Source organism: Podarcis erhardii (genome assembly GCF_964252035.2).
Source record: "Podarcis erhardii genome assembly, chromosome: 13".
NCBI lineage: Eukaryota > Metazoa > Chordata > Lepidosauria > Squamata > Lacertidae > Podarcis > Podarcis erhardii.
This window is the reverse complement of record NC_138502.1, coordinates 54,036,693-54,060,841: the sequence shown is the minus strand read 5'-3', so window position 1 is coordinate 54,060,841 and position 24,149 is coordinate 54,036,693. Positions and strand designations below refer to the sequence as shown.

The following is a 24,149-nucleotide window of genomic DNA, read 5'->3' as shown; positions in this document are numbered from 1 at the left end:
TCGCTTAAGACATTTCCCCTAGGGTCATAAAAATTTCATTCCACGATTTTTCCATTTCTCATTAATTTTTTTTTTTAAATCTCCTTATATACACTTTAAATTCCCAATTTCTTTCCTCCATCTCCCCTCCCCGGTCCCGGCCCCTGCCGTCAGTTCCATCAACCTCCCAGCGTCCATCAACCTGGAGATCTGATATCTGAGGCTCTTAACTCTTCTTCATTTCCCTTCTGCCGATCTTCTTGATAATCTTTGGTGCTAAAAAGCAGATCTCCTGACTGGTTTTAAAGTCTCCTTCTAGCTCTGTCTGAAAGCCAAGTAAGGTGGCCAGCTGAGGCTTCTTCTGGACCAGTCACCTTTTTGTTACATGTGGAGCAGGAATGGGGAGAAAGGCACACTTGCCAAATTTGCAACTCCTAAACCAGTATGTAAACTGAAACCCTCTTTACCTTTGAAATCCACACCTCCCTGAATGTTGATCTGCAGTTCTTCAATCAATCAAGGAATGTGTATAAAAATGCATATTGGTGAAATTAACATACAAAATGCATTCTGTAAGGGGAAATTGCTTGCAAAGCTGCATGCAAATGGTGTATTAGGGGAACAATGCATGAAAGTGTGCATTAATTTGAATGTGTCTCTTTAAAAAATGCAAATGTTTGTGGGAAATGAGGCAAACTGAACTTAAGAGTGGGAAAATGAGAAACAGAATAAATCCAGAATCCATTTGTCCAGCTCTGCTGAGGAAGCCCCAGAAGCTCCTCAGGGGTTCAGCAATGACAGGCTGGTTGCTCTGATTGGCAAAGGCGACCAAATGGAGACTTCCGTGTGTGAATGTTGCAAGTTCAGCGGCTGAACGGAGTCTTGCATCTCCCAGCCACAAAGCTCTCCCAATGCTACCCGGATTCAGATGCATTGAACCAGCAGGTGTTGAGCAGCCCTGAATTGGAACGGTCTTCTGGTGATATCTGCCAAAAAATTAGGGCCTGCTTGTGTAACTGCATTTGAGTAATCTCTCAATTGTGTGCTTGCTTCTTGCATGGGAGGGAGATCTCCCCCCCTCCTGGCACGTCTGGCAAACTTTGGCCCAGCAGCCCAAACCATTTTTGATCCACCTTCCTGCAAAAAGTATTGGGCTACATTTGTTAGCTGCTTGCAAGAGAAACAAAGGAACAGCCAACAAGTTGGAAATTGGCAAAACGCCTATTTATTCTGCATATTTTCAGACCTGCATAAAATACATACATACAGACTTAAGCATAGAAACTTTGCTCTGCTCTGCAAATATTACCTTGTAGCATTGGAATGAAGGCTGTGAAACTGAAGCTGTGGGGGAGAATTTCTGCTGCTGCTGCTGCTGCTGACAGAGGAAGGGTCCACTGCTGCTCTTAAAAGTGCTTGTCGCTGGATGCAGCTGGCAGCTTGTTCCCGCAACCAGGGGTGGAGGAAGGGGGGTGCAGTGGGTGTGGAGTGCCCCCGGGTGTCACCACTGAGGGGGGTGACAAAATGCTAGGCAGCACTCACCGCGGGGCCTGGGAGAGAGGCGGTGGCTTGGGTGTGTGCAGGCTCCGCGCTGTCCTAATGGTCTGCTCGCTGCCTCCCCCTCCCCAGCTGTAGGGCAGCAGAGTGGGAGGGGGCAGGCAGACTCTGGAGGCCCTGTGGTCCACCCTGCCCCTATGGACGGCTCGCCCCAGGTGGCCGAGCGGCTTGCTCTGCCGCTGTCAGTCATGGCCTCTAACCTCGCTGCAGGAGACTGCTTCCCCACACAGATGTGCACTTGAATGCTCCTTCGCCACACTCGTCAACCACAGCAAGGCTTCATTTCAGGACACAAAATTCATTGCTCAGGCAGCTGAAGTGTTTCATGCAAGGTACAGCCACCCATTCTGCTGCCCCTTCACCTTCCACTTATAAAGGGCTTTTACCGCTGCACATGACTTTGGGGGCAGCTGGGCTACTTTTTCCTTGCACCTCTAACTCATGCTCTATAGTTTGTGTCTGGAAGTTAACAACCTGCTGGCACGGTAAAAGTAGCAAGACTGTCAGGCTTCTACTTTAAAGAAAACAATTCTGCAGGATTGTCAGGATGCTTCCTGGTTGCAGGTGGGAGAATGAAAAAGCACCTCTCACTGTGCCCCCACATGGGAACAATTGAGGAGGAGAAGGGACCACCTTTGGCCTACAGGGAACTTGGGGCAGCAAATACTACAGCTAGATTTAACCACCTAAACCTTCCATGGCCACATAGGCGTCTTGTTTGTACCAAGGAGAAGTACCTTATTCCTTGTTCTGATACTGAACAGTGCAGAATTCATTGGCAGCTGATGTGCAGCCTCCCTTCTTCACTGATCCCACCTTTTCCTGAAAACAAAGTCTCACCGAAGAAATGGATTATCTTGAAAGATGCACTCAGCCCTGGACATTGAAACAAAGAGCACTTCCCTCTATTGAAGAGCATTTTTTTAAAAGGCTCAGAGAACTGAACAGGGAGAGGAAGGCAACTGCACCCCACCCCTTCCTCTGGCCCCAGGAAGCTAAAACCACCGGCACTCACTTGCTTATTTCCAAACCTTCAAACTAAAAGACGGGCAAGGAAAGGTGATCTTAATGCGCAGAGTTGATGTTACAAAATTGGTTGGCTGACAGGAAGAGGAAATTGCTTCCCTTTGATGTGGGATTATAAGTACCCCATCCTGGAAACAACAGTTACCTTTGGGGATCTGTGTGCAGCAGGCTCAGTTCTTCCACATTCGTAAGAGCAAGGTAGGATGCTAGAAGCAAAGGCTTCACAGGAATCCACCATCCTGTCCCCTAACTGCAGACACAACAATTTCTTTCTTACACTTCCAAAAAATGTGAGGATTGCCCCCCCCCCATTAGGCTGTACACAACAAGAATAAAGAGAGGAAGTTATCAGACTCTTGCTGGAGCAGTTTCTTAAGTGCCTTCCTTGAACTACAACTCCCAGATAAGCTTAGCTGTAACATATTAAGGATGTCAAAATACTGAGCAAGTTTTACAGTGATGTCACTATAATACTTAAACATGTTTTTAACAATGAATCCTCCAAGATGATGTGGAGTTGGGAGCATCCAGAGCGCCATCATGACAAACCATTTTGTTCCGCAATGTTTTATGCTGCACAAGTGACAGGCATGAAATGGGATAAATAAGACCACCAACCAGTGCCTTTTTTCTCTCCTGCAAAGGGAGAAAGTTGCAGCTGAGGGGCTGCATCAACTGCGGGAGGGTGAGACAGAGACCCAAACACACAAAAAGGAATGAGCCGAGTGAGACTTTGATACTCAGCGTATTAATACTTCAGCCTTCTCTGGCCTGGCACCCTCCAAATGGGTTTGACTACAACTCCCATAAGTCCCAACCAGGATAGCCATGTGATCCTGGGGCTGATGGGAGTTGTGGTCCACCCCTCTGGAGGGTGCCAGGCCAGGGAGGGCTCCTCTAAGCTTCAGCAAAAAGCTTGATGCTTTGGCTTTCCTGCTACTTCAGTCCCAAACGCAACATTACAGGTTTCTGGTTAATCTGCTTCCTAACGGAAGTAAAAGAGAAATTGTGCAGAGGTAGATTTAAAAGGGGTGATAATCGTGCACCCTGCCTCAACACACACAGAATGTATTCTCGTATCTGGAAGGTGCTCCTCTAAACTGCCTCCCACCTCCCGAGTAGTAAGACTGAGGCTTTACATATGCACATGAGCCTACATGACCTGGGAGAAAATCTGGTGGGGTAGGGCTTTTGCAAAAGCTGCATCTGATATTTTGGGGCTGGGGCTGGAGGGATACGTAGGACAGCCCCTTGCTCTCCCCACCCTGTGCTGTAGGTTCTCTCACTCTTGAGACATGCCTTGGGTTACAAAAGAAGAGAGCAGGGCACAGCAAAGACAGTGGCATGGCAAGTTCACATTTTTGTTTCTGTCCCACCTACAAAACAGGCAAGAGCAACTTACACACCCAAGATGGGACGGATGGAAGGAGAAACAGATGCGCTCCCAAAATCAGCAGGGTTTGTCTGCATGGAAGTGGGTGGGGAAACGAGAATTGTAAAAGCCTGCCTGAAATGGGAAGAGGCATTGCTTGGACTTTTGTTGTGGAAAAACTGTCACAGCATGAAAAAACAAACAAACAAACAAACACCACATGTTAACTTGGGAAGAGGCAAGACAACACTTTGGCCCTGCTGCAGGTAAATTTCCCTAAAGAGTGGCCAAGAGAGGACCACCTCTCCTCTGCCCATGTCCAAAAAAAGAGGGAAGCGGAAGGATTATCCTTCCATCCTAGAAGTATGTTGTGTCCTTTTCCTCAAAGTGCCCCTGTCTCTGTTCACAGACAAGTTACACCTGCACTTAGGAAATTAGCAACCTGGTGCCAAAGCAAGCAAAGAGGTTTCTACTGTAGATTTTGTCACAGTGCATGAATTGAGAGGCAGCTCATCTCTCCCGTTTTAACTTTCAGGAAGAGAAAGTGGAAGGTGTGTGGAAGTTGAGCTGCCTTTCTTGAACCCTGGACTTGAGTGAGATGGAGAGGGCAGGCAACATCTTTGTTTTGCTAGCACAGCCATCCCCAGCAACGTAGCCCTTTCCAGAGGGCTTTGACTACAACTCCATTAGGATGGGAGCTGTGAGTCCAAAGCTCCCAGAGAGCACCAGGTGGGGGGGGGGCTGCCTTTGCAAAATGCCCCTGCAGAAGGAAGATTCCTCAAGGCACGAGAGAGAGGAACAAGAAGTGCTGGATACACCAAGACAGGCATTGATTCCCAGAGGCTGGAGCAAGTCCACAGGGTTGCTGTGAAGCTGGACACCTCGTGGACTTTCATGATAAAACTACAGTGTTCCATACCAAAAATACTCTAACTTGTTTATAAAATAACAGTTTATAGACCGCATGGAATATAGGTTAGGTGCCTGGCAGCCACTGGAGTGAGCCTGGACGGAGATTTTGCCCCAACAGGACTGTGGGCTGAGGCTGGCTTCTCTCTCTCTCTCTCTCTCTCTCACTGGTGCAGGTGAGTGCGGTCGTCCGGGCGCTTGATGTGGATCCTGCGGACCCGCTCAATGCGCTCCCGCTCCTCGTCCTCCTCCAGGTGGTGCGAGCGGCCGGCTGCCCCTCCAGTCGCTTCCAGCAGTGCGTTGTCAGGGCCTCGTCCATCTTGGGCTTCATAAAGCAGAATGTTTAATGTCTCCTCGTAGATCCGGGCTTCTGGGAATTCAACCTGGACACCCCAAGCAGAGGGAGGTTAAGAGGAATTCCTTTCTCCCAGGCTGGAATTCAGGGCAACTTACATTTTAAAACATCATTATAAAATACAAAGGAAAACAAATTAGTTAAAAACCAACAGTTAAAATACACCAGACCCTGTTTAGAGCCAGCAGTTAAACTACAGTTTGCCCTGACATCTGCCCAGCCTGAGCTCCGTCCGCACCTCCATTTCCAGAGGCCCGTTGGAACAGGAAGCTCTGAGCCTGCCAGTGGAAGGATGACAAAGAAGGAGCCCATCCAGCCTCTTTTGGGAGGGAATCCTTCAATATGGGAGCAGCCACTCCTGGGTCACCACCAGTGTGCCTCTGATGGGACCAAGAGAAGAAGGTGCTCACCTGAGGATCTTAGCACTTGGGTGGGTTCACAGGGAGAGAGATGATATTTCAGGTAGCCTGGGCCCAACCATAGAGGGCTTCATAAGTTATCACCAGCACCGTATTGTGCCTAGAAATAGACTGGTAGCCAGTGACGTTGTTTTAACTGCGACCCAACATGTTCCCTGAAACCATCCTCAGTCAGCGGTCTGGCAGGAAGCTTCTTCCCCCGGGCCCTCTTGCCTAGGCATGGAAGAACTTTGCAACCCGGCTATGTTGGGGGTGGGGCAGAGGGGAGAGAAGAAGAGGGTTGCCGGGGCCAAGCTCAAATACTTGCTTGGTTTTGTCTGCATTTACCTACCTTCTACATATCATTTTGGGGAGTGGGTGGGTGTTGTCAAGGAAGCAACAGCAACAAGACTCACCTTGGTCTGTTTCTTTTCCGTGGCGTACACAATGGACGTGCAGCAGACTTCCGCTATCTTGCGCCCCTGTCCGTAGAAAGACCAGCAGCAAATCTCGTCCCCAATGACATCCTTGATGAAGAGGACCCTCCCATTGAAGCGCAGTGAAAGCTTGTCAAACAGCTCAATGTTCTTCAGCATGTTGTCATCAGAGTTGCTGAGCCAACAGGACAGGAATGAGGACACCTTCCAGTTTCCAGGGGCCTCTTTTAAACCCCTGCCCCCACTAACTCTACTTTTAGTCAAAACTCCATTCCCCGCCTCCTCACTTTGTTTCATCAGCTTCCATGTGGCATTGAAAATGGCCTTACAAACCTTCCCTGGGTGCAGAAGGTGAAAGCGTTTACCTGGTGTAGGAGTACTTGTTGTTACTTCTGTTGTACAGCAATTTTACCGCTGGCTGTGGGGAAAGCACAAACAGGTAGGGATAAATGTCACAGTTTGATGCTTTTGTTATAGAGCTCACCTTGAAAAAGGAACTCTCCCTTCAGCTGTCAACTGGGGGAAGCAATTCCAGGTGGGATGGGAGAGACAGGAAGCCCAGCTCCATCCGGTGCCTCCTGCCCCTGAACTGCATTCTAAAGAATGACTTTTTAGAAACTGGCACCTGAGTTTTGCTTTTCCTCTTCCCTCCCTGTCTCTTTTCCCTTGCGTATCCTGTTTTTTTAGACTTGTTTTGACTATATGCCAGTCTCTTTGGCTGAACAGTGGGGTACAAATTCAATCAATCAATCAGTTGTAAACTTTGCATGGTGCAGATTGGGAGGGCAAAGCCACGGTGGAGGGTTAAGACTCGGAACTGCCTCCTGCACATGAGCTCTGGTACAGAATGCAGCTGCCTCCAGTTATTACTGGACTACAATTCCCATCTTCCCTGACCACGAAGTCACGCAGGCTGGGGCTGATGGGAGTTGGGAACCCAACATCCAGAGGGTCACAGTTAGCCACCCCTTTGCTATGTTTTTACTGAAGTGTTTATATTCTGGCCCCATATAAAATATCAGGGTGCTGTAATATGATCCTGGCCTTGCAGGTTTAACAATCTAAGTTTCAAAGACAGAATACAGGTGAAGATAAAGGTGGTGGTGGGGAACCGGTGAGGAGAAAGAAAGAGTAAAGAGGCAGGTAATTCTCCACCGCACCCCCAACCCAGTTCCTAAGGGAAGGCAGGGATAATAATAATAATAATAATAATAATAATACATTTCATTTATATCCCGCCCTCCCCAGCTGAAGCCGGGCTCAGGGCGGCTAACAACATTAAAACAGTACAACAGTACAACACATCACATCACATCACAACACAACACAACACAACACAACACAACACAACACAACACAACACAACACAACACAACACTCTAAAATCATTCCTTATAAAATTAATTCAAATTAAGCCCAACACTTAATCACAGAGGTGGAAGGGACCTAAAAGTCATCTAGTGCCACCCTAAGCAATGCAGGAATCACAGCCACATTGTACAGGTTTGAAGTGAAAACCAGGCGGGAATGTGTAGTTTGTGAACATGCCAAGCTTAAAACTCAGCTTTTCTCATCCAAAGAGCTGCTCACCTTGTTTGATGTGGCTATAAGTTTCTGCTCTTCTTTGGAGGATGTGATGATGGGCACCTTGCAGAAGGGCTCGTAGACCTCTTTGTTCTGCTGAAACGAGAGACCCAATCAGAACGCAAGCAAGAGGTGGAAGAGAAGTCAGGAGCCCACCTGGAAGAACCTACTAGCCCAGCTGAAGACCCACCAGGAATTGAGGTACACCAGGCAGTGACTCAAGACAGGGCCTTTTCTGTGGTGGCACCCTCACTGGGATGCTCTCCCGCCAGAAATATGGTGTTTGCATTGCACAAGTTTCGACGCCAACGGAAGACACCTCTCTTCACCAAGGCAAACAACAAAAGGGCTTTTGTAGCCACTGTGGGTTCTCAAGTGCCTGATGCATGGCCTGCTTACCTGTAGGGCAGCCTGGCACTCATCCACCAGACCTTGGACCAAATAATATTTGGCTTCTGCCAGCAGCTCTTCTATCTCCCGCCGGCTCTCTGGAAGGGGTACAGCACCGTCACGCAGGTAGTTTAAGATGGTCCCAAAATGTTTACCGCAGCGGTCAATCAAAATCCAGCCTGAGACAACAGCAGATGAAAATTAATGGAGAAAGAGGCAAAGGAGGAGAGCAGAACAAAACCACTGTCTCCCTGTTACCAGTGAGAGGACCACCAACAGGCCAAGGTTTGGGGTGCCTAAATACCTTGCAGCAGAGATGGGGAACATCTGTGGCCAAGCAGATTCCCACTGGGAGGCTAGTCTGCAATCCTGGGGCCGCCACAAAAAGGGGTCACCTCTTGCACCTGCTTATAGCACCTCATGTAATGACAGGGGGGAGAGTAGAGCCTCTTATGCGGATCCCAAGTCCCAAGCAGCATTTTGGGTGTGGGCAATGGAAGATCTATAAAGCTTTTGAAAAGGAGGTGCCCTGTGAACATTTTGGAATGCTAATGCAAGTTTACTACTTGCCTGGACCAAATAGGAATCAGCTGCAGGAAACTGGGAAAGGAAGCCCCTCCCCACTCGTTTCAGGTTCACTGAAGTGCCATGATCAGCAGCCAAGAAATAAACAGCCCGTCAGTCTAGTAAAAATATTTGTGGGTTGTCGTTTTGGATGGCTCATTTGCAATGCTGGGCTTACATGCCCCCAAGTGGCCTCCTGGTTACCTAGAGCAAGTGACCCAACAAAATAACAGATTCATAGAATCGTAGAATTGGAAGGGACCTGAAGGGCCATGGAGTTCAACTCCTTGCAATGTTCAGCCCCCCTGCAAGGCAGGGATCACAGGTAAAGAATCCCTGACAGCTAGCGAATCATTTCTCTAGTCCCCCCCTATATTAAAGAAAGGGGCAAAAGGGCCAGCTAAGGGCATCTAGGAGGCAAGAGGGCTCCCTAGAAAATCTCCTGCTGCCGGCATATTCTGTTTATTAGGGTGCGATCAGTGAAAATGAAAAAGCAATGAAATGGAACAGGGTGCCTCCTCTTTCTTTCCCCCTCAGCTCCCTCTCCTAGCCCTTGACTGAACACAGCCAGAGAAGCAGTTTCTCAGAGGGAAGCTTCCTGCGCAATCGTCAGCAAGGCACAGCCAGCCATAAACAGACCAAAGGCTTTGGTTTATGGGCAGAGAGACAAGAATGCAATTGAGGAGGGTGGCGGCGGGGGGGGGGAGCTTATGCAGGACAGACGCTTGTCTTTAACAAATAAGGGCAATGCAGGCCAAAGGATCTGATGGGTGCCTTGAATTAATGGCCTTACAGTGAAAAGCTGATTATGCTCTTAGTTCTCCAAGCCACGAGTTTTACATAATGGCTCCAAATGGAACAAGGGACAGTCTATCTTACCAGCCCTGCTATCTTGCTCTACTTTGCCCTTACGGTGATTAAACCTGCAAGTTTTCTTAAAATCAGAGGGTGCAAAAGTCTGTATTGCTCTTACTCGCTCCCACAGGAGGCCGGGATGGCCACCAACTTGCATAAGAAGAAGAAATAATAATAATAATTTTATTATTTATACCCCACCCACCTGTCTGGGTTTCCCTAGCCACTCTGGGCGGCTGGATGGCCTTAAGAGAGGATGGAACAAATTCCTAGAGGATCAAGGCTATTAGCCATGGGGATGGTGCTTTGCCTCACAAAAAAAGCAGCCATGCTTCTGAATGCTGGAAGCTGCAGGAGGGGAGGAGGCTCTGGGGTCAGATCCTGCCTGTGGGCTTCCCTTGGGGGCATCCCTACGGGACCGCCTCTCCTGGTATGCCCCACAGAGGAACTTATGGTCTTCAAATAAAAACATCTTGAAGGTCCCAGGTCACAGAGAGGTTAGGCTGGCCTCAACCAGAGCAAGGGCTTTTTCGGCTGCGGCTCCAACCTGGTGGAACGCTCTGTCACAAGAGACAAGGGCCCTGCAGGACTTGACATCTTTCCGCAGGGCCTGCAAGACAGAGCTGTTCCACCAGACCTTTGGTCAGGGCGCAGCCTGACTCCCTCCTTTGGCAATCTTTACAAAACTTTAGTTTATGGTTGCCATCAATTTTGATTTTAATTAATTTTTATAATGTTTTTATAATGTTGCACTGTTTTAGTGTTGTTAGCCGCCCTGAGCCCGGCTTCGGCTGGGGAGGGCGGGATATAAATAAAATGTATTATTATTATTCTTATCTGGTTCCCTGTGAGAACAGGAGGCTGGACTAGATAGAGCAGCTTCCATGACAGACTTCATCTATCCCATTGTTCAGTTCCTCCCTGACCAACCTTCTGAGACTCTTAGGAAAACTTTGCTTCAGGGCTCCGACAAGTCCATCACAGAACAAGTGGCAATTTTTTTGAATATCATCATCATCATCATCATCATTATTAGACTATGAACTGCCTGATACATTTGAGTCTAGCATTATATTTTTTTCAGTTGTCAGCATGTAAGTGGAGCCTGCTGCATCTGGCCATCTCAGTGGCCAACCAGATGCCTCTTTTGGGAAACTCGCAAGCCAGAGCTGAGGACAAGAGAAGCCCTCTCCCCTCCTGTGGTTTTAGGAACTGGGATTCAGAAGCATTACTGCCTCTGACCAGAGAGGCAGAGAATAGCCATCATGCCTGGTAGCAATCGACAGCCTTTCCTCCATGAATGTGTCCAATCTTATTTTGAAGCCATCTGAGTTAGTGGCTACCCACTGCCTCCTGTGGCAGGGAGTTCCATAGTTTAACTATGTGCTGCATAGTGCATTTTTATTAATGCAAAGAGATTGAGTGAGGCTAACGGGAGCCTCAAACAGCCACCTCTTAAGAGCACACGGGCACTGCCCATCTTGGCCCTGCCGTCCCTCCTGGCCAGGAGGCCTCCATTACCTTCGCTGTCGGTGAGGACCTCCATCCGACCACTGAACATGGCCTTGAGCATGGTGTCCTGCTTGGTCAGCGTCTGCATGGTGGTGTAGTACAGGCCCCCGCCGATGTTCAGCTTCACATACTTGGAACTGGGGCTGGCGCCTTTGAAGGACATGGTGCGGGTTGCAGCTGCTGGCACTGCAGTGCTCACCACCGTTTCTCCAGACATCTCTTCCTGCAAGAGCAAAGGAGCCTTCTGTGAGGACCCTCATGCCCCTCTGGTTACCTGCACATCCTAAACAGGTCGGACCAGGAGGAGCCCAGCTGGACTGGAGCCAAGGCCCTTCGGGTCCAGCTTCCTGCTGCTCAGGGGCCATCAAATGCCTCAGGCACTGGACACAGAGGCAGCAGCCCACCTGGGCTGGGAAGAACGTAAGCAGAGTCTGGCACTGACAAACAGCCACCTCCAGATGCCTGCCTGCCTGCCTGCAGGCTGGGCTTCATAGGCGTCCCAGTGAAGAAGCATACGGGGTGGCGCCAAGTTGTCGAAGGGGAGTCGAGGCATGGGGGCCAGCGGTTAGTGTTGGACTAGGCCCTGGGAGACCAGGGTTCAAATCCCCACTTGGCCATGAGGTTCACTTGGTGACTTTGGGTGCCAGCCACAGTCTCTCAGCCTAACCTACCTCACAGGGTTGTCATAGGGATTAAATGAGGGAGGGAACAGGGTATGTCACCCTTAGTTCCTAAGAGAAAAGGCTGGGAGTTGCAAGAAAGGTTCAGAAAAGGGCGACCAAATGATAACGGGGATGTAGAGATGCCCCTATGAGGAAAGGGTGCAGCATTTGGGACTTTGTAGTATAGAGAAAAGGCAAGCAAGAGGCAACAGGACAGTTTTATTGAATGATACCTGGCATGGAGAAAGTGGATCGAGAAGTGTTTCTCTCTCTCAGAACATTAGGACTCATGGGCACCCAATGATGCTGAACGCTGGAAGACTCCAGAGAAGTAAAACAAGGTACTTCTTCAAGCAGTGCATAGGAGGCAGGGATAGCCACTAACTTAGATGGCTTTAAAAGAGGCACCTGGTTAGCCACCGTGGGAACAGAATGAGGGACCACTGGCCTGATCCAGCAGGCTCTTCTTATGTTGTTGCTAGTTATTGGGCTCTCACATGGGTGCAGTGTGGGTACACAGTGCGAGGCAGCAGGAAGTGTCTTGGCAAAACTCAGTAAGGAAACTAGAGTCAGGACTTCTCAGAGAAACGTCAGGATTTTTGCATAATTTCATCACTCAGTTGCTCTCATTGGCCTTTTGAAATACTTTTGAGAGTGTGTAAGAACTGAATTGCAAGCAAAAGATGAGCTGCTTCAGGCTGGGGGGGGGGCGGGAAAGGTTGATGATTCACCTCCAGCTAGGGTCCTGGTCAGGTTATGTGTGTGCTTATCATCTTCATGGCTGACTCCTGAGTGACTCCCTCCCCACCAAAGCCAGTTCACAACGCTGCCTTTCTCTGAAGTAAGGGCTTGGCTTATTTTGAATTCAGCCAAGGAATTTCAGCTTCAGTCCCAAGAAGCTCTTTGGTCAGCTTTTCCACAGTGCAAGCAGTACAGACAATGGAGCAATCTCTCTTGTTCTTCCCACCTGCCCCTCCTTTCCCTAAACATCAGCCAGAGAGTTATTCTACAAACAGACGCCTTCTCACCCTCCTGCATTTAAGACTGTCAAAAGGATTCCAACCTCAAGTGACACAGCCCTGGTGTTAGATAAAGTTCTTCCTAATAGCTGCCAACTTGTGATCTACAAGAGCCTAAGCTTGGGGTCCCCAACAGCACCCTCCCATGGCCCTTGCCCAAGTCCTCTGCTCTGTTTTAAAAAATTGCTTGGGGAGGGAGTTGTTTGGTTGAAGGGGGCACATATTTTGGGGAGGGGGTTCCTTTGTCTATTGGTGGGTATAGGTTTTCCTGCCATTTTGGAAATGGGTGGAGTTCCGAGCACTGCTGGTTTATTTTCTGTGGAATTGGCATTTTGTGGTCCCCTTTATAGCTTCTTTCCAAAGGTGCCCCGTGCCCCAAAAGCTTCTGAATAAGCCCAGAATGCAGTATGAAAATGGCTGTGCTACACCCCACCCCACCCATTGTGAGTGAGAGCATATCAAAACAAACACATGAGGTCTTTAGAGGTACCACAGAACAGCAAAGTTATCCCTCTGCAATGGACAAAGCAGGCATGAGTCACTAGCCAGAAGGAGCCCTTCTCTGACCTTATCAAGGGGCTGCATTGGAGATCTATCAGGTTTGGAAATCTCCTGGGGCAGTGACAAATGGCAGAAAGGCTCTTTTTCACTTTATCAGGCCTGGCCAGGCTTCTGTGCTAACAATAAACTTAGATCACCAGCCACCTTAGAACAATGAGTTTATCAGGGCCTCAAGCTTTGCACAGAGGGGAAATTAAAGTCCCACTCACCATCACAAAGCCAATGAAAGAGCTTTGTCAGAGGGGAGAGCTTTAAGGCCATGGTTAAATTATTAGGCTGCCTGAAGGCAGGGGAGCAAGTCAATTAATATTGAAACAGAGTGCTGAATGTTTCATGCGGCATCTTGTTACCAGTCAAGGGGAGCTCCAATTCCCACCTTATCTCAGGGATGCATTAGATAAAACCTGACAAGTCAGGATTAAAAACAACCCAGCTAGGAAAGGAAGAGCCAAGAGGAAAAAGGATAGCAACATTTCTGTGGCTGGGGGAGAATCTGACTTACTTAGATATTCCTGGTACACTTCTGGGGTGAGCTGAGTAGGCACTGTGCTTAACAGCAGCCCAATGGCTAATTCAAGTAAATTCCAAGTGAACAAGAGTGACTTAATAATACATGTTGTTGTGCTGCTGCTGCAATGTCTAAGCTTACCGAGATGGGATGATTAAGAGAAGAGAAAATAAAAAAATTCCTTCCAGTAGCACCTTAAAGACCAACTGAGTTAGTTCTAGGTATGAGCTTTCGTGTGCATGCACACTTCTTCAGATACACTGAAGAAGTGTATCTGAAGAAGTGTGCATGCACACGAAAGCTCATACCTAGAACTAACTCAGTTGGTCTTTAAGGTGCTACTGGAAGGAATTTTTTTATTTTGTTTTGACCATGGCAGACCAACACGGCTACCTATCTGTAAGAGAAGAGAGACAGAGTAGAGAGAACCCAGTTGCCCTTTATGGAGTAGGTAAAACACAAGTATAATTTGGAACCATTTAAAGACTTTTCGCAGCCGATATAAAGGTGAGACATTAGTTGAATTATGCTTGGATAGTTTATGACACAATGGGTTTGTAAGTGAAAGGTCTTACGTTCCATCTTGTTGTGATCCTTAATGGAGCACAAGTAAATCAGTTCATATGTTTATAATAACATGAAATAAAGAGAAGGGATGGGTGGGGGGTTTGAAAGACTTTCCTCATATCTCCATGCCCTTCAGAGGATCCCTAAGTGGCTCACAATAACACAAATTTACTACAAAACACACATTCTTCTAAAAATACAAACCGGAAGCAGAGCAGTCAGATAGAATCATAGAATTGTACAGTTGGAAGGGACCCCAAGGATCATCTAGTCCAACACCCTGCAATGCAGATCAACACTCTACGCTCTCTGTCAAACTGGCACTCTTCAAGATATCTTGGGACTACAAATCCCATGGTTGTGCTGGTTGAGGCTGGCAGGAGTTGTCGTCCAAAGCCCCTGGAGAGCACCAAGGTATGGGAAAGACTGTTCTAATAGAGCACCCTAAATTGGTCCCCTATTCTCAAAAACTTGGTGGGAGAGAATGGTCTTGACTGGTTTTCTAAAGATTCCAATGCAGAATGTTTGGTGGACTTTCCCTACAGAGGAAGAGCCCGCATGGAAAGTGTCCACATGGAACAAACTAAAATATTCAACAGTCCACCACCCGCTTCTTAAACCTTTCTTGTATGCCCCATCTTTGCCTGGCCTCCCCCTATTCCTCTTTCTCACCTTCCCAGAACCCTCACGACCCATTAACAGCAATTCCTACATCTTCTTGCAGTGAGTTCCACAGGACATTGATGTGTTGAGTAAAGAAGTCCTCCTTTAGGTCCAACGGTTTCATCTGATGAATTCACTCCCTGCCTCACGTATGCATGCACTCCCCGTTGGTGACCCACAGGACCGCCTCATGGCATCCCATTTGCTATCCTCTCCCCTGCCCGAGGGGCCTCCAAGGTGTGGATCACTTCTGAGTAAACCTGCATAGGATTTGCACTGAAAGAACATGAAAGTCTGTCTCCCTCCCTCCAGATGACTTGGACTACTTAAGAAGACACCTGAAGGCTTATGGGAGGTTTTCAATGTTAAGTGTTCTGTTCTGTTTTAATATATGTTGGAAGCTGTCCAGAGTTGTTGGAACAACCCAGTCAAGTGGGCGGGGTACGAAAAAATATTATTACAACTCCCAAGTTGTGCTGATGAGAACTGATGGGAGTTGTCATCTGGAGGGCACCAGGTTGGAGAAGGGGGCTGGGCATTTAATCACTTCCTAAGCCCCGCCTCCCTCCCGTGCCAAGCTCTAAAATGCCACGCACATTGATGGACCCACAGGACAGATCATCATCCTCATAGTCGGAGCTGATTTTATTGATGTTGGGTTTCATCCTCATGCTCACCGGGGGGGGGGCAGACTGAGGGAGGCCGGGAGGTTGGGGCCCACTCGAAACCTCTCCCCGCTGAAGGACACGGGGTCTCTGAAGCCAGAGAGGAGGAGGAGGAGGAGGAGGAGGTCGCCCCCTTTCCCTAGGCTCTGCCCAAGGGCACTTGCTAAGAGGCCCCCCCGCCCCAAGGGCTTCCTCACCAGACCCCCCCCCGGTCCCCCCCTTCTCCCCCCGCCCCTTGCTCACCATGAACAGCCCCTCGCGAGGCCCCCCTCAGCCAACCAGGTCCCGAGGCGAAGACGAGGAAGAAGCAGCGGGTGACGCAGGCGAGGAAGGGGCGGGCCGCCCCCCCAAAACTTTTCTGCCGAGCCCCACCCCGATTCTACCCATGCTCCTTTGCGTTCCTCCCCGGCTTTTTCCACAAGGAGGTGGGCGGAACCCAAATCCCAAGGACCTGAGTTTCCGGACGGAGGAATGAAAGCAACGGGCAGGGCCAGCTCCTGGGAGCGCCGGTCGCGACTGGGCAAGTCTAGCCCTCCTTCCATCTCTATGCCTCTTGCGCTCCGGCTGCAGGAGGAGAGGCGGGACTTCCGGGCCAGCGACCGGTTTCTTCCCGAGGGCCGGAAGCGCCGGTGTTTTCCTTGACTCTATGGTCCGTTTCTGGCGGTCCTCCTTGGAGTTCTTTGGGGGGGAAGGGGGGGAGGCGGCCGTTATCGAGGCGACGGAGGAGGCGGCGGAAGGGCAAAGCAGAACAGCGCCTAACAACTAGCGGGTCACACCCCCCCCTCTATCCCCGTGGGAGCTCCCGACGACCCTGGCAGGGAGGACGCGGCGTTGGCGCCGCCCTCGCGGTCGCGGAGCCGGAGGGTCCTGAGGCGCAGCTCGCGGCGGGGGCGAGAGTCCAGTGGCTGACCTCCTGCCTCTCCCCGCAGAGCCCGGGGGGGGGGGGCTCCTCCTCGACTCCCGAATGGCGGCCCGAGAGCTGCTCTGCCTCGGCTAGAGAGAGAGGGAGAGAGGTGAGGAGGAAAGTGCTGGGTGGGGCAGGGGAGACCGGGAGGAGGAGCGCCCTAGATCCGTTTGGGAGCCCTGCTTTCCGGCCTGCTAGCCGTAAGCCTTTGCCTGGTTCTCTGAATGCGGTGGGCTCGAGCCTCATGCCAGACAGCCACTTCCGCTTCATCCCAGAGACCTCACCTGTCCAGGTTGGGAAAGGCTGAGGGAGATCGTTTTCATTTGATGTTTGGGAAAGTGCTCTGTGTAGTTGTGAAGGAGCAGCTCTCTGCCTAAAAGCTCACCATCTGAATTAAAACATGAATAGAGAAGGTGGCAGCCAAGGGTTCAATTTGCAGGATGCTGTGTTAGGTGGACCCTTTCCTTTTGGAAAAACAGAACTCCGGGTGATGCTAGAAAAGGGGTGCCCAAAATAAAGGATGCCTGTTCAGTAGCTAACCTGACGGTAAACGAGTAAAGGGATCTCGGCAGAACCCAAGAGGAGTTCTGTTCCCTATTGTGGTAGTGTTGCAGGCAATGCAAGCAGGTGCGGCACATCTTTCCCAGCTGTCCTTCCCCTCTCCTTCTGTTGCCAGAGACCTCCAGAATGTTCAGCGCAGCCCAGTTGTCTAAGGCCCAGTTCCTTGACAAGGCGCGCCAGGCGCGTGAGGAGCGCCGGGAGCTGAAGGAGCGCGAGCGAGCGGCAGTGCAGATCCAGGCCCTTGTCCGAAGGTTCTTGTGCCGCTGTTGTTTGCAGCGGGAAATCAGGTGCGTGCAATGCGTGTGCAGGTGCTGGGTGGGTTTGGCTTTTGGCCTCTGGGGACTGAAGCCTTTTGCCAGTGGCTGTGCCAGTGCTGGCTCCCAGGGTCCCTTGTCTTCGATGAGGGGGGTGCTGCAAGATCCAAATCCTCTCCTGCTGCCTTTGAACTTTTTGGATCCTCTGAGCAAAGTGAGCGTGGCATTGCTCTTGGGGCATTGGTGGGCCCTTTGCCTCTCTAGGGCGCTGGCAAATTCCTGAACCTCCTACCCAGTGTAGCAAGGGAAATATCTTAAGCCAGTCATTGTGTGTGGGCATCTTGACCTGTTCTGCCATGTATGCTCTGAGCCGATCTGCAGCTCCTTCTGCCGCCTCTATCCAGAGGAAAGAACCTGAACAGTGTTGCCATTTGTCATGGAAGGGGGGGGGAATCCTACCTCACCTGCACACACCAGCCTTTCTCAAATTACATTGTACCTTTTCTTTTGGACTTTCCTTTGTGCTCCCCAGGAGAGAAGTGGATGACTTTTTTGATGCAAACGGGCCTGGCAAGAAGACAGCACTTTCGATCTTCAAAATATCCCGGAAGCTGCTCTTTGTTTTCAGGTGCCAAGATGACAAAGAGGTACTATTGCTTTGCTGAGGGTCTCCTTGTTGCATGCTATTTATTCTTGATGCTAGGGGTGGGGCTGTTCCAGTCACAGAATGGGGAGGGAGAATTTTCTGGAACAATTACAGATAGGTAGCCGTGTTGGTCTGCCATAGTCAAAACAAAACAAATTCCTTCCAGTAGCACCTTAAAGACCAACTAAGTCAGTTCTCTTGGTATGAGCTTTCGTGTGCATGCACACTTCTTCAGATACACTTTCATGCACACGAAAGCTCATACCAAGAACTGACTTAGTTGGTCTTTAAGGTGCTACTGGAAGGAATTTGTTTTGTTTTTTCTGGAACAATGTGAGCTTGGACAGAAACTACTTACTGCAGCAGCAGATTCTGCCTACTTCCAGGCTTGCCCGAATTCTGAAAATGATCCTGAGCCCCAGAGTCTCTGCAGGGGCAAATATGTGTTCCATCGGAGAACTGTTGCATTTTTCGAGAGGTAAGCTGAGCCCAAAAACACATATCCATAGAAAGAACTGCTGCTGTCCCTTTGTGTGAGTTTTCCACTTGGGATATATCTCCTTTTGTAGGAGTCCTGGGCCATTCTGCTATTTTTTTATGTTCCAAATGATTGAGTGAACCAACTGACACAATGCAGAATGCCCTATCCTTGGAGCAGGGATGTCCCCACCTGTGATCCTCCAGAGGCTGCTGGACTCCCAACTCCCATAATTCCTGACCATCATCCAGCAACATCTTGAGGGCCACAGATTCCCCATCCCTAATCTAGAGGGAGGATGCTGCTCTGAAAGAGCAACTGCACTGGAGACCAGTCAGTGCATGAGCCTCATGCTCTGCTTAGGGACTGTGCGGCAGCATTAGACTGGCCATTAGGAGAACAGGATGCCGGACTAGGTGGGCCATTGGCCTCATCCAGCAGGGCTGCTCTTACGATCTTGAGCAAAAGACAACCTTTGGATTGTAAGAGGAAGTCTGTTTACTGGAAATAATGGAAAGCGCTGCTTTGCAGGAACCATTGGACTGAGGCAACAAAATAATTATAATTTCATATTAACTCACCTGCTTTTCATTGCAGAGATTTGAAAAGTTGTGCCGCTGTATCCTTAACAGTATGGATGCTGAAAATGACCCTAAGGTGAGCTAAAGTCACTTTTCATAGACTTTAACATGAGAGTGTGTGCATATTTTCCCCATAAAATATCCCCAAGAGCAGGTGGAGAATTTTTTAATTCCATAAGCATATGCTGGAGCATTGCTGGCCAGTGTTTCCTGAGAAACCTGAATATTTGTGGTTGTTCTAAAACTACCAATGCCAGAGGCTTCCCTGCCACATACACACTGCAGCTCTGAATTACGGGGTGACAATGCTTTGTTCTGCATTTTCCCAGTCAAGCAACTGAATGATGGCCTCTCCCTCCCCTCCCGCAGTTATCATGGTCTTTTGTCACTTGCCCACAGGTGTGGTATGTGTCCCTTGCACTTTCGAAGGAGCTCACACTGATGTGGATTAAGCAGGTCAAGGATGTGCTGTGGCTTTGCTGTGAGTTTCTGAAGCTGCTTAAGGTATGGACTGACTTGGCTGTCTGTTTTGTGTGTGTTTTCACTGGTCTGTGACCATTCCAGACTTCCATTTCATGTCTCTGGCGGTTCTTTCCCCCAGCCAGACATATTGCAAGACTCTAAGCTGGTGAATCTGCACCTCACAATGCTGGTGACATTTACGGACACTTCCACTTGGAGAATCCTGAGGGGGAAAGGTAGGTGTGTCGAGTTCCATTTTTCTAGGGCTTTCTACTAGCCAAAATGACAAGGCTTTTTATACTTGCTGTGGAATCTTGTCAGCTTCTCAAAGATGAGTGATGGATGGCACTGTTTCTGCCTTGCCTGCAGAAGAAAGTGCCTGCTCAGCATCTGTTTTGTTCACAAAGTATGTAGTACAGAGATAGAGATACGTGAAGTAACTTCCAAGGTTTTGGGCTTTAAGGTTGGCATTAGATGCCCACTTAATTTTGAATTATAAGACCAGCCCGTTCTCTGGAGAGCAGTTTGCCCCACAGTGTATGATTTAGCTGCAATTGCCAGCTGTCTCCTTCTGTGGTGTTCCTCTTGCAGGAGAAAGTCTGCGTCCTGCCATGAACCACATCTGTGCAAATATCATGGGACACCTGAATCAAAAGGGATTTTATTCCGTGCTCCAGGTTTGTTGTGCTTGGTGTAGGGGGTCTTAGTTTTTGTGTGAGATTATGTATATTTGTATCTGCTCAAAGAGAAAATAAATGATGGTTAACAGTGTATATGTTTTGTTTTGTTTTAATATTCACCTCAGCTTGTGGAACTAGCTGTTCTTTAAAATGAGTTCTGTTTGCTACTCCCCTAGTTGCCTTTTTAAGTAATTCTGAGAGCTCATGGTAGATCATGGCATGGCATCTCCAACAACAGCTCCTACCTGGGCTGAGAGAGGTGAATGTCTCTAAAACCTCATGGCTGAGCCAAAGTTTTAACCTGTGTGCTCCCCATCCAGTACCTGTCCTGGCTCTGAGTGCTCCACAGTAGGCTTTGAAACTGATGCTGCTCATTGGTGAAGTGCAAGAACAGCTCATAATCTTTGTGAGTTTGCTCCATAAACATTTTTTTCTGCTTGGCAGGGGGGATGCTTGGCATTTTTTTCTGCTTGGCAGTTTGCTCCATAAACATTTTTTTCTGCTTGGCAGTTTCCTGCTTGGCAGGGGGTTGGACTTGATGGCCCTTGTGGTCTCTTCCAACTCTATGATTCTATGATTCTGAGAAAGCATTCAGTACAATTCTCCACTTGGTGACAGTGATGTGCTTTATCCTGCTTTCTAGAATAGCTCTTTTAACTCACATAGTTGATCTCCAGGCAAAGCGAGCCCAGTGGCTGCATTGGGGCTGAGCTCTGTCTGCCATGTTTTTATTAGTTACATTAGGGTATCATCTTCAGGGGACTGTTGGAGAGCCATAAGATACTCCTGTCAGAAGTCTGGAATCTATAAGTTGTGCTTTCTAACAGTTGCCCCTCATATAGACACCTATATGGAGCTCCCTCCCACAGGAGGCAGTGATTGCCAGCAGCTTGGCTTTAAAAAGGATTAACAGATTCATGGAGGAGAGGGCTATCGATGGCTCCTTGCTACAGTGGCTAAGCTCTGCCTCTGCAGCTGGAGGCAGCAATGCTTCTGAATCCCAGTTTCTGGAAACGGTAGGAGGGTCCTGTTTCCCATAATGAAGATATGCTTGGCCACTGTGAGAACAGGATGCTGGTCTAGATTTACCTCTCTTTCAAATCAGAACCAGTGAAGGTCCTGTGTGAGTGTCTGGAGGGGGTTGGAGGATGGATGGCGGCTAACAGATTGAGGTTGAATCTTGACAAGACAGAAGTACTGTTTTGGGGGGACGGGGCAGGTGGGTGTGGGGGACTCCCTGGTCCTGAATGGGGTAACTGTGCCCCTGAAGGACCAGGTGCGCAGCCTGGGAGTCATTTTGGACTCACAGCTGTCTACGGAGGCGCAGGTCAATTCTGTGTCCAGGGCAGCTGTCTACCAGCTCCATCTGGTACGCAGGCCGAGACCCTACCTGCCCCTGGACTGTCTCGCCAGAGTGGTGCATGCTCTGGTTATCTCTTGCTTGGACTACTGCAATGCGCTCTGTGTGGGGCTACCTTTGAAGGTGACCCGGAAACTACAACTAATCCAGAATGCGCCAACTAGACTGGTGACTGGGGGCGGCCGCTGAGACCACATAACACCGGTCTTGAAAGACCTACATTGGCCGGCGCTGAATAAGGGAAGCCCAGGTCGGGTGGCAAGCGAGCGGGCAGCGGAAGTGTAGCACTCAAAACGGAAGTGCACCCCCAAACTCAGTACGTTCAGGTTCCAAAAAAAGTTTGAAAACCGGAACACTCATTTCCGGTTTTGAAGTGTTCAGGTTCCAAATAGTTTGTGAAGTAATCTGTTTGAAAACCGAGGTACCATTTATTGCAGCACACTGACAATTCTTGACAATCCTTTCAGCTTCTTCGTTCTTCTTTTTCAGATTTTGCTGACAAATGGCTTGGCGAGGTCAAGACCTTCCCTCTCCAAAGGCACTTTAACGGCAGTCTTTTCTCTTGCGTTGCGGTAAGTCAATAGGCCAAGTTATTACTCTTCAGGAAAGCAGCTTTAAATAAATGCATGTGTGGGTTTATTTCTTCCCCATTGCATCACCCTGAATTTACAAGTGAGTAGTCCCTTCCTCTGGATTTTATTTTTATTATGGCAGTCAGGGAGGCATTATTTCATCAATTCTGTTGTAAACCCACAACTTTCCCCATTTCAAGAAAGACTTGAATAACTTGCCAGTGCAAGAGTAACTTGCTAAGCAGGGAGCTGGTTCCAAGGTGAACTTGTTCTTTGGAACATGCCTGCAATCTGGAGTTAAAAATTAAATTCATAAAATATGTTGAGAGAGAAAAATGAAGCACACATTTGAGTCATCAGAAGAGCCCTGCAGCAGGATCAAGCCAAAGGGGGCCCATCCATCTAGTCTACCATTTTCTTCCCCACAGTGGCCAGCCGATGCCTCTTTGGGGAAGCCCCCAAACATCCCCCAAAAGGTACTTTCAGAGTCATTGTCTTTCTTGCTAAGACTTTGCTTTCCTAACTACGGGAGTGGCTGTTCTTGTCTCCGTGTGCAGAAAACGTATGCTTCTCTTCTCTCCTCCCTTACGGTATTTTTCTCTCCCCAGCCCTGTGGTTGCAGCTCAGTTTTCTGACAATCTCTTACGATCCTTTTTGATCCACATCATATCCGTGCCTGCTATAGTCACCCATCTTGCTACGCTTACTCCTGAGGTAGGCGATCTCTCAAATGGCGCGAGTGAGAGACAGACTATTGGAGGGGGCACATTTGTTTTGCTTTGCTAAGATCTCACAGTGCTGCTGTGCTAGATGGGGAGGAGGTGTCCAATTTAGGCAGAGGGTTAGTAGACCATTGAAAGTGGCTTTGTGAGCCAGAATTGGCCCACTGGCCACAGATTCATCTACCCTTGATTTATATTACCTCTGTCATTCTTACAACGTACCTGTAACATGAGGCCAATATTATTATTATCCTGTTTAGATGGAGGTGCTGAGGATGGCAGAATATTATAGTGTAGTGTTGGTGGGAAAATGGGTGTTTGTACTTTGCTGTGGAGAGAAAATAGAACTTTATTTGCCTCTTCCTAACTTGGGCATAGGTAAAACTACTTGAGTGCATCACAACACTGTTTTACTGACTGAATCAAAGCAAAGATGCTTTGGGAACTGTGTTTGACTGACAAGCCGAGGTACAAGTGTATTTAAATAAAAGCTATAAAAAGTTCGCTTTCCTTTCAGCGTTTGGCAGTGATAGAATCGCAGGACCTCCTGCGCAAATTCATACTGTTCTTGAGCCGCGAAGAGCTGTGCAGGGACGTCTGTGTGTGTTTAGAAGGGAGCCACACGCTCTGCCTTCTAGGTAAGCAAAGCTGCTTCCTCTCTTAGTGCTGCCCCTGGCCAAGGATATATGAATAAAGCTGTGTGGCTAGAGCGTCTCTGTGGGGGAGGCCACACAGAAGGATGCACTTGACCTCTGCAGTGTTGGCAGCACAAGGCCACCTGAAATGTGGCTGTAAAATGATGCTTCCTGAGAATTTTCAAAAATATTTTTAGAAATCAAATTTCTGTTCCTTTATGGCAGTGAAGATATGCCACGTGGGCAGTGTGTTGGTGAGCTATCAAAAGCTAGAGGTGTAGCTCCAAAGGTACTGCCACGGTCAGAGGGCAGAGGAGTAATGACAATTTTATTTGCTTAGATGTGATTGAAGGGCTGTGGTCGCAGGGCTTAGTATTATGGGAAGTGCCGTGGATCAGTGCCAGTGCAAATATGGAGCTAGTTCAGACATCTTTTGGAGGACAACTTAGATGTGAGCCATAAAAGACAGTCAAATGTGAGCCACAAATCTGGCTTTTAATTTCCCAGCATCCAATGCAAATAAAGAAACAGGCAAGGGAAAATAGTTTTTCTTATCCTCCAAACTCACATGATGTAACAAAACGTTTCATGTGGCTAAACTCGGGTACATTTTTTTCACGAGGATCTTTATAGAGAGGACCCTGGGGAGCATAATGAACAAGGTCCTCTGTGACCTTTTTACACCGAGGCACTTGGCATAGCACAAAGAAG

The 24,149-nt window shown here is 48.8% G+C and overlaps 2 protein-coding genes across 6 annotated transcripts in view; one reads left to right on the top strand and one right to left on the bottom strand.

Moving 5' to 3' along the window:
* Positions 1-1,181: 1,181 nt before the first annotated feature.
* KCTD10 (potassium channel tetramerization domain containing 10) lies at positions 1,182-15,989 on the bottom strand. 3 transcript variants are annotated; one of them, XM_081836561.1, is made up of 7 exons: positions 15,827-15,989; positions 10,948-11,161; positions 8,017-8,186; positions 7,624-7,713; positions 6,399-6,451; positions 6,013-6,208; positions 1,182-5,226 (listed from the first exon to the last, which is right to left on the bottom strand). In XM_081836561.1, the coding sequence occupies exons 1-7, from the start codon at positions 15,827-15,829 to the stop codon at positions 5,008-5,010; spliced, it is 945 nt and encodes a 314-aa protein (XP_081692687.1). In that variant the 5' UTR covers positions 15,830-15,989; the 3' UTR covers positions 1,182-5,007. The 3 variants fall into 3 exon arrangements, with proteins under 3 accessions (XP_081692687.1, XP_081692685.1, XP_081692686.1); XM_081836559.1 differs by lacking the exon at positions 15,827-15,989 and adding an exon at positions 14,928-15,456; XM_081836560.1 differs by lacking the exon at positions 15,827-15,989 and adding an exon at positions 14,928-15,451 and having other exon boundaries at positions 7,624-7,710.
* Positions 15,990-16,150: 161 nt separating this feature from the next.
* The window catches only part of UBE3B (ubiquitin protein ligase E3B), a 30,143-nt gene continuing 22,144 nt past the window's right edge, over positions 16,151-24,149 (top strand). The window contains exons 1-10 of one of the 3 annotated variants that reach the window (XM_081836502.1): positions 16,151-16,232; positions 17,164-17,335; positions 17,835-17,949; positions 19,024-19,083; positions 19,407-19,511; positions 19,609-19,705; positions 20,061-20,146; positions 21,999-22,081; positions 22,690-22,795; positions 23,321-23,441. In XM_081836502.1, coding sequence (XP_081692628.1) covers positions 17,175-17,335; positions 17,835-17,949; positions 19,024-19,083; positions 19,407-19,511; positions 19,609-19,705; positions 20,061-20,146; positions 21,999-22,081; positions 22,690-22,795; positions 23,321-23,441 — 934 coding nt within the window. In that variant the 5' untranslated portion in view covers positions 16,151-16,232; positions 17,164-17,174. Of the gene's footprint in view, positions 16,233-16,367; positions 16,780-17,163; positions 17,336-17,834; positions 17,950-19,023; positions 19,084-19,406; positions 19,512-19,608; positions 19,706-20,060; positions 20,147-21,998; positions 22,082-22,689; positions 22,796-23,320; positions 23,442-24,149 lie in introns of those variants that run through there. The other 2 variants (XM_081836501.1, XM_081836503.1) reach the window with 2 other exon arrangements.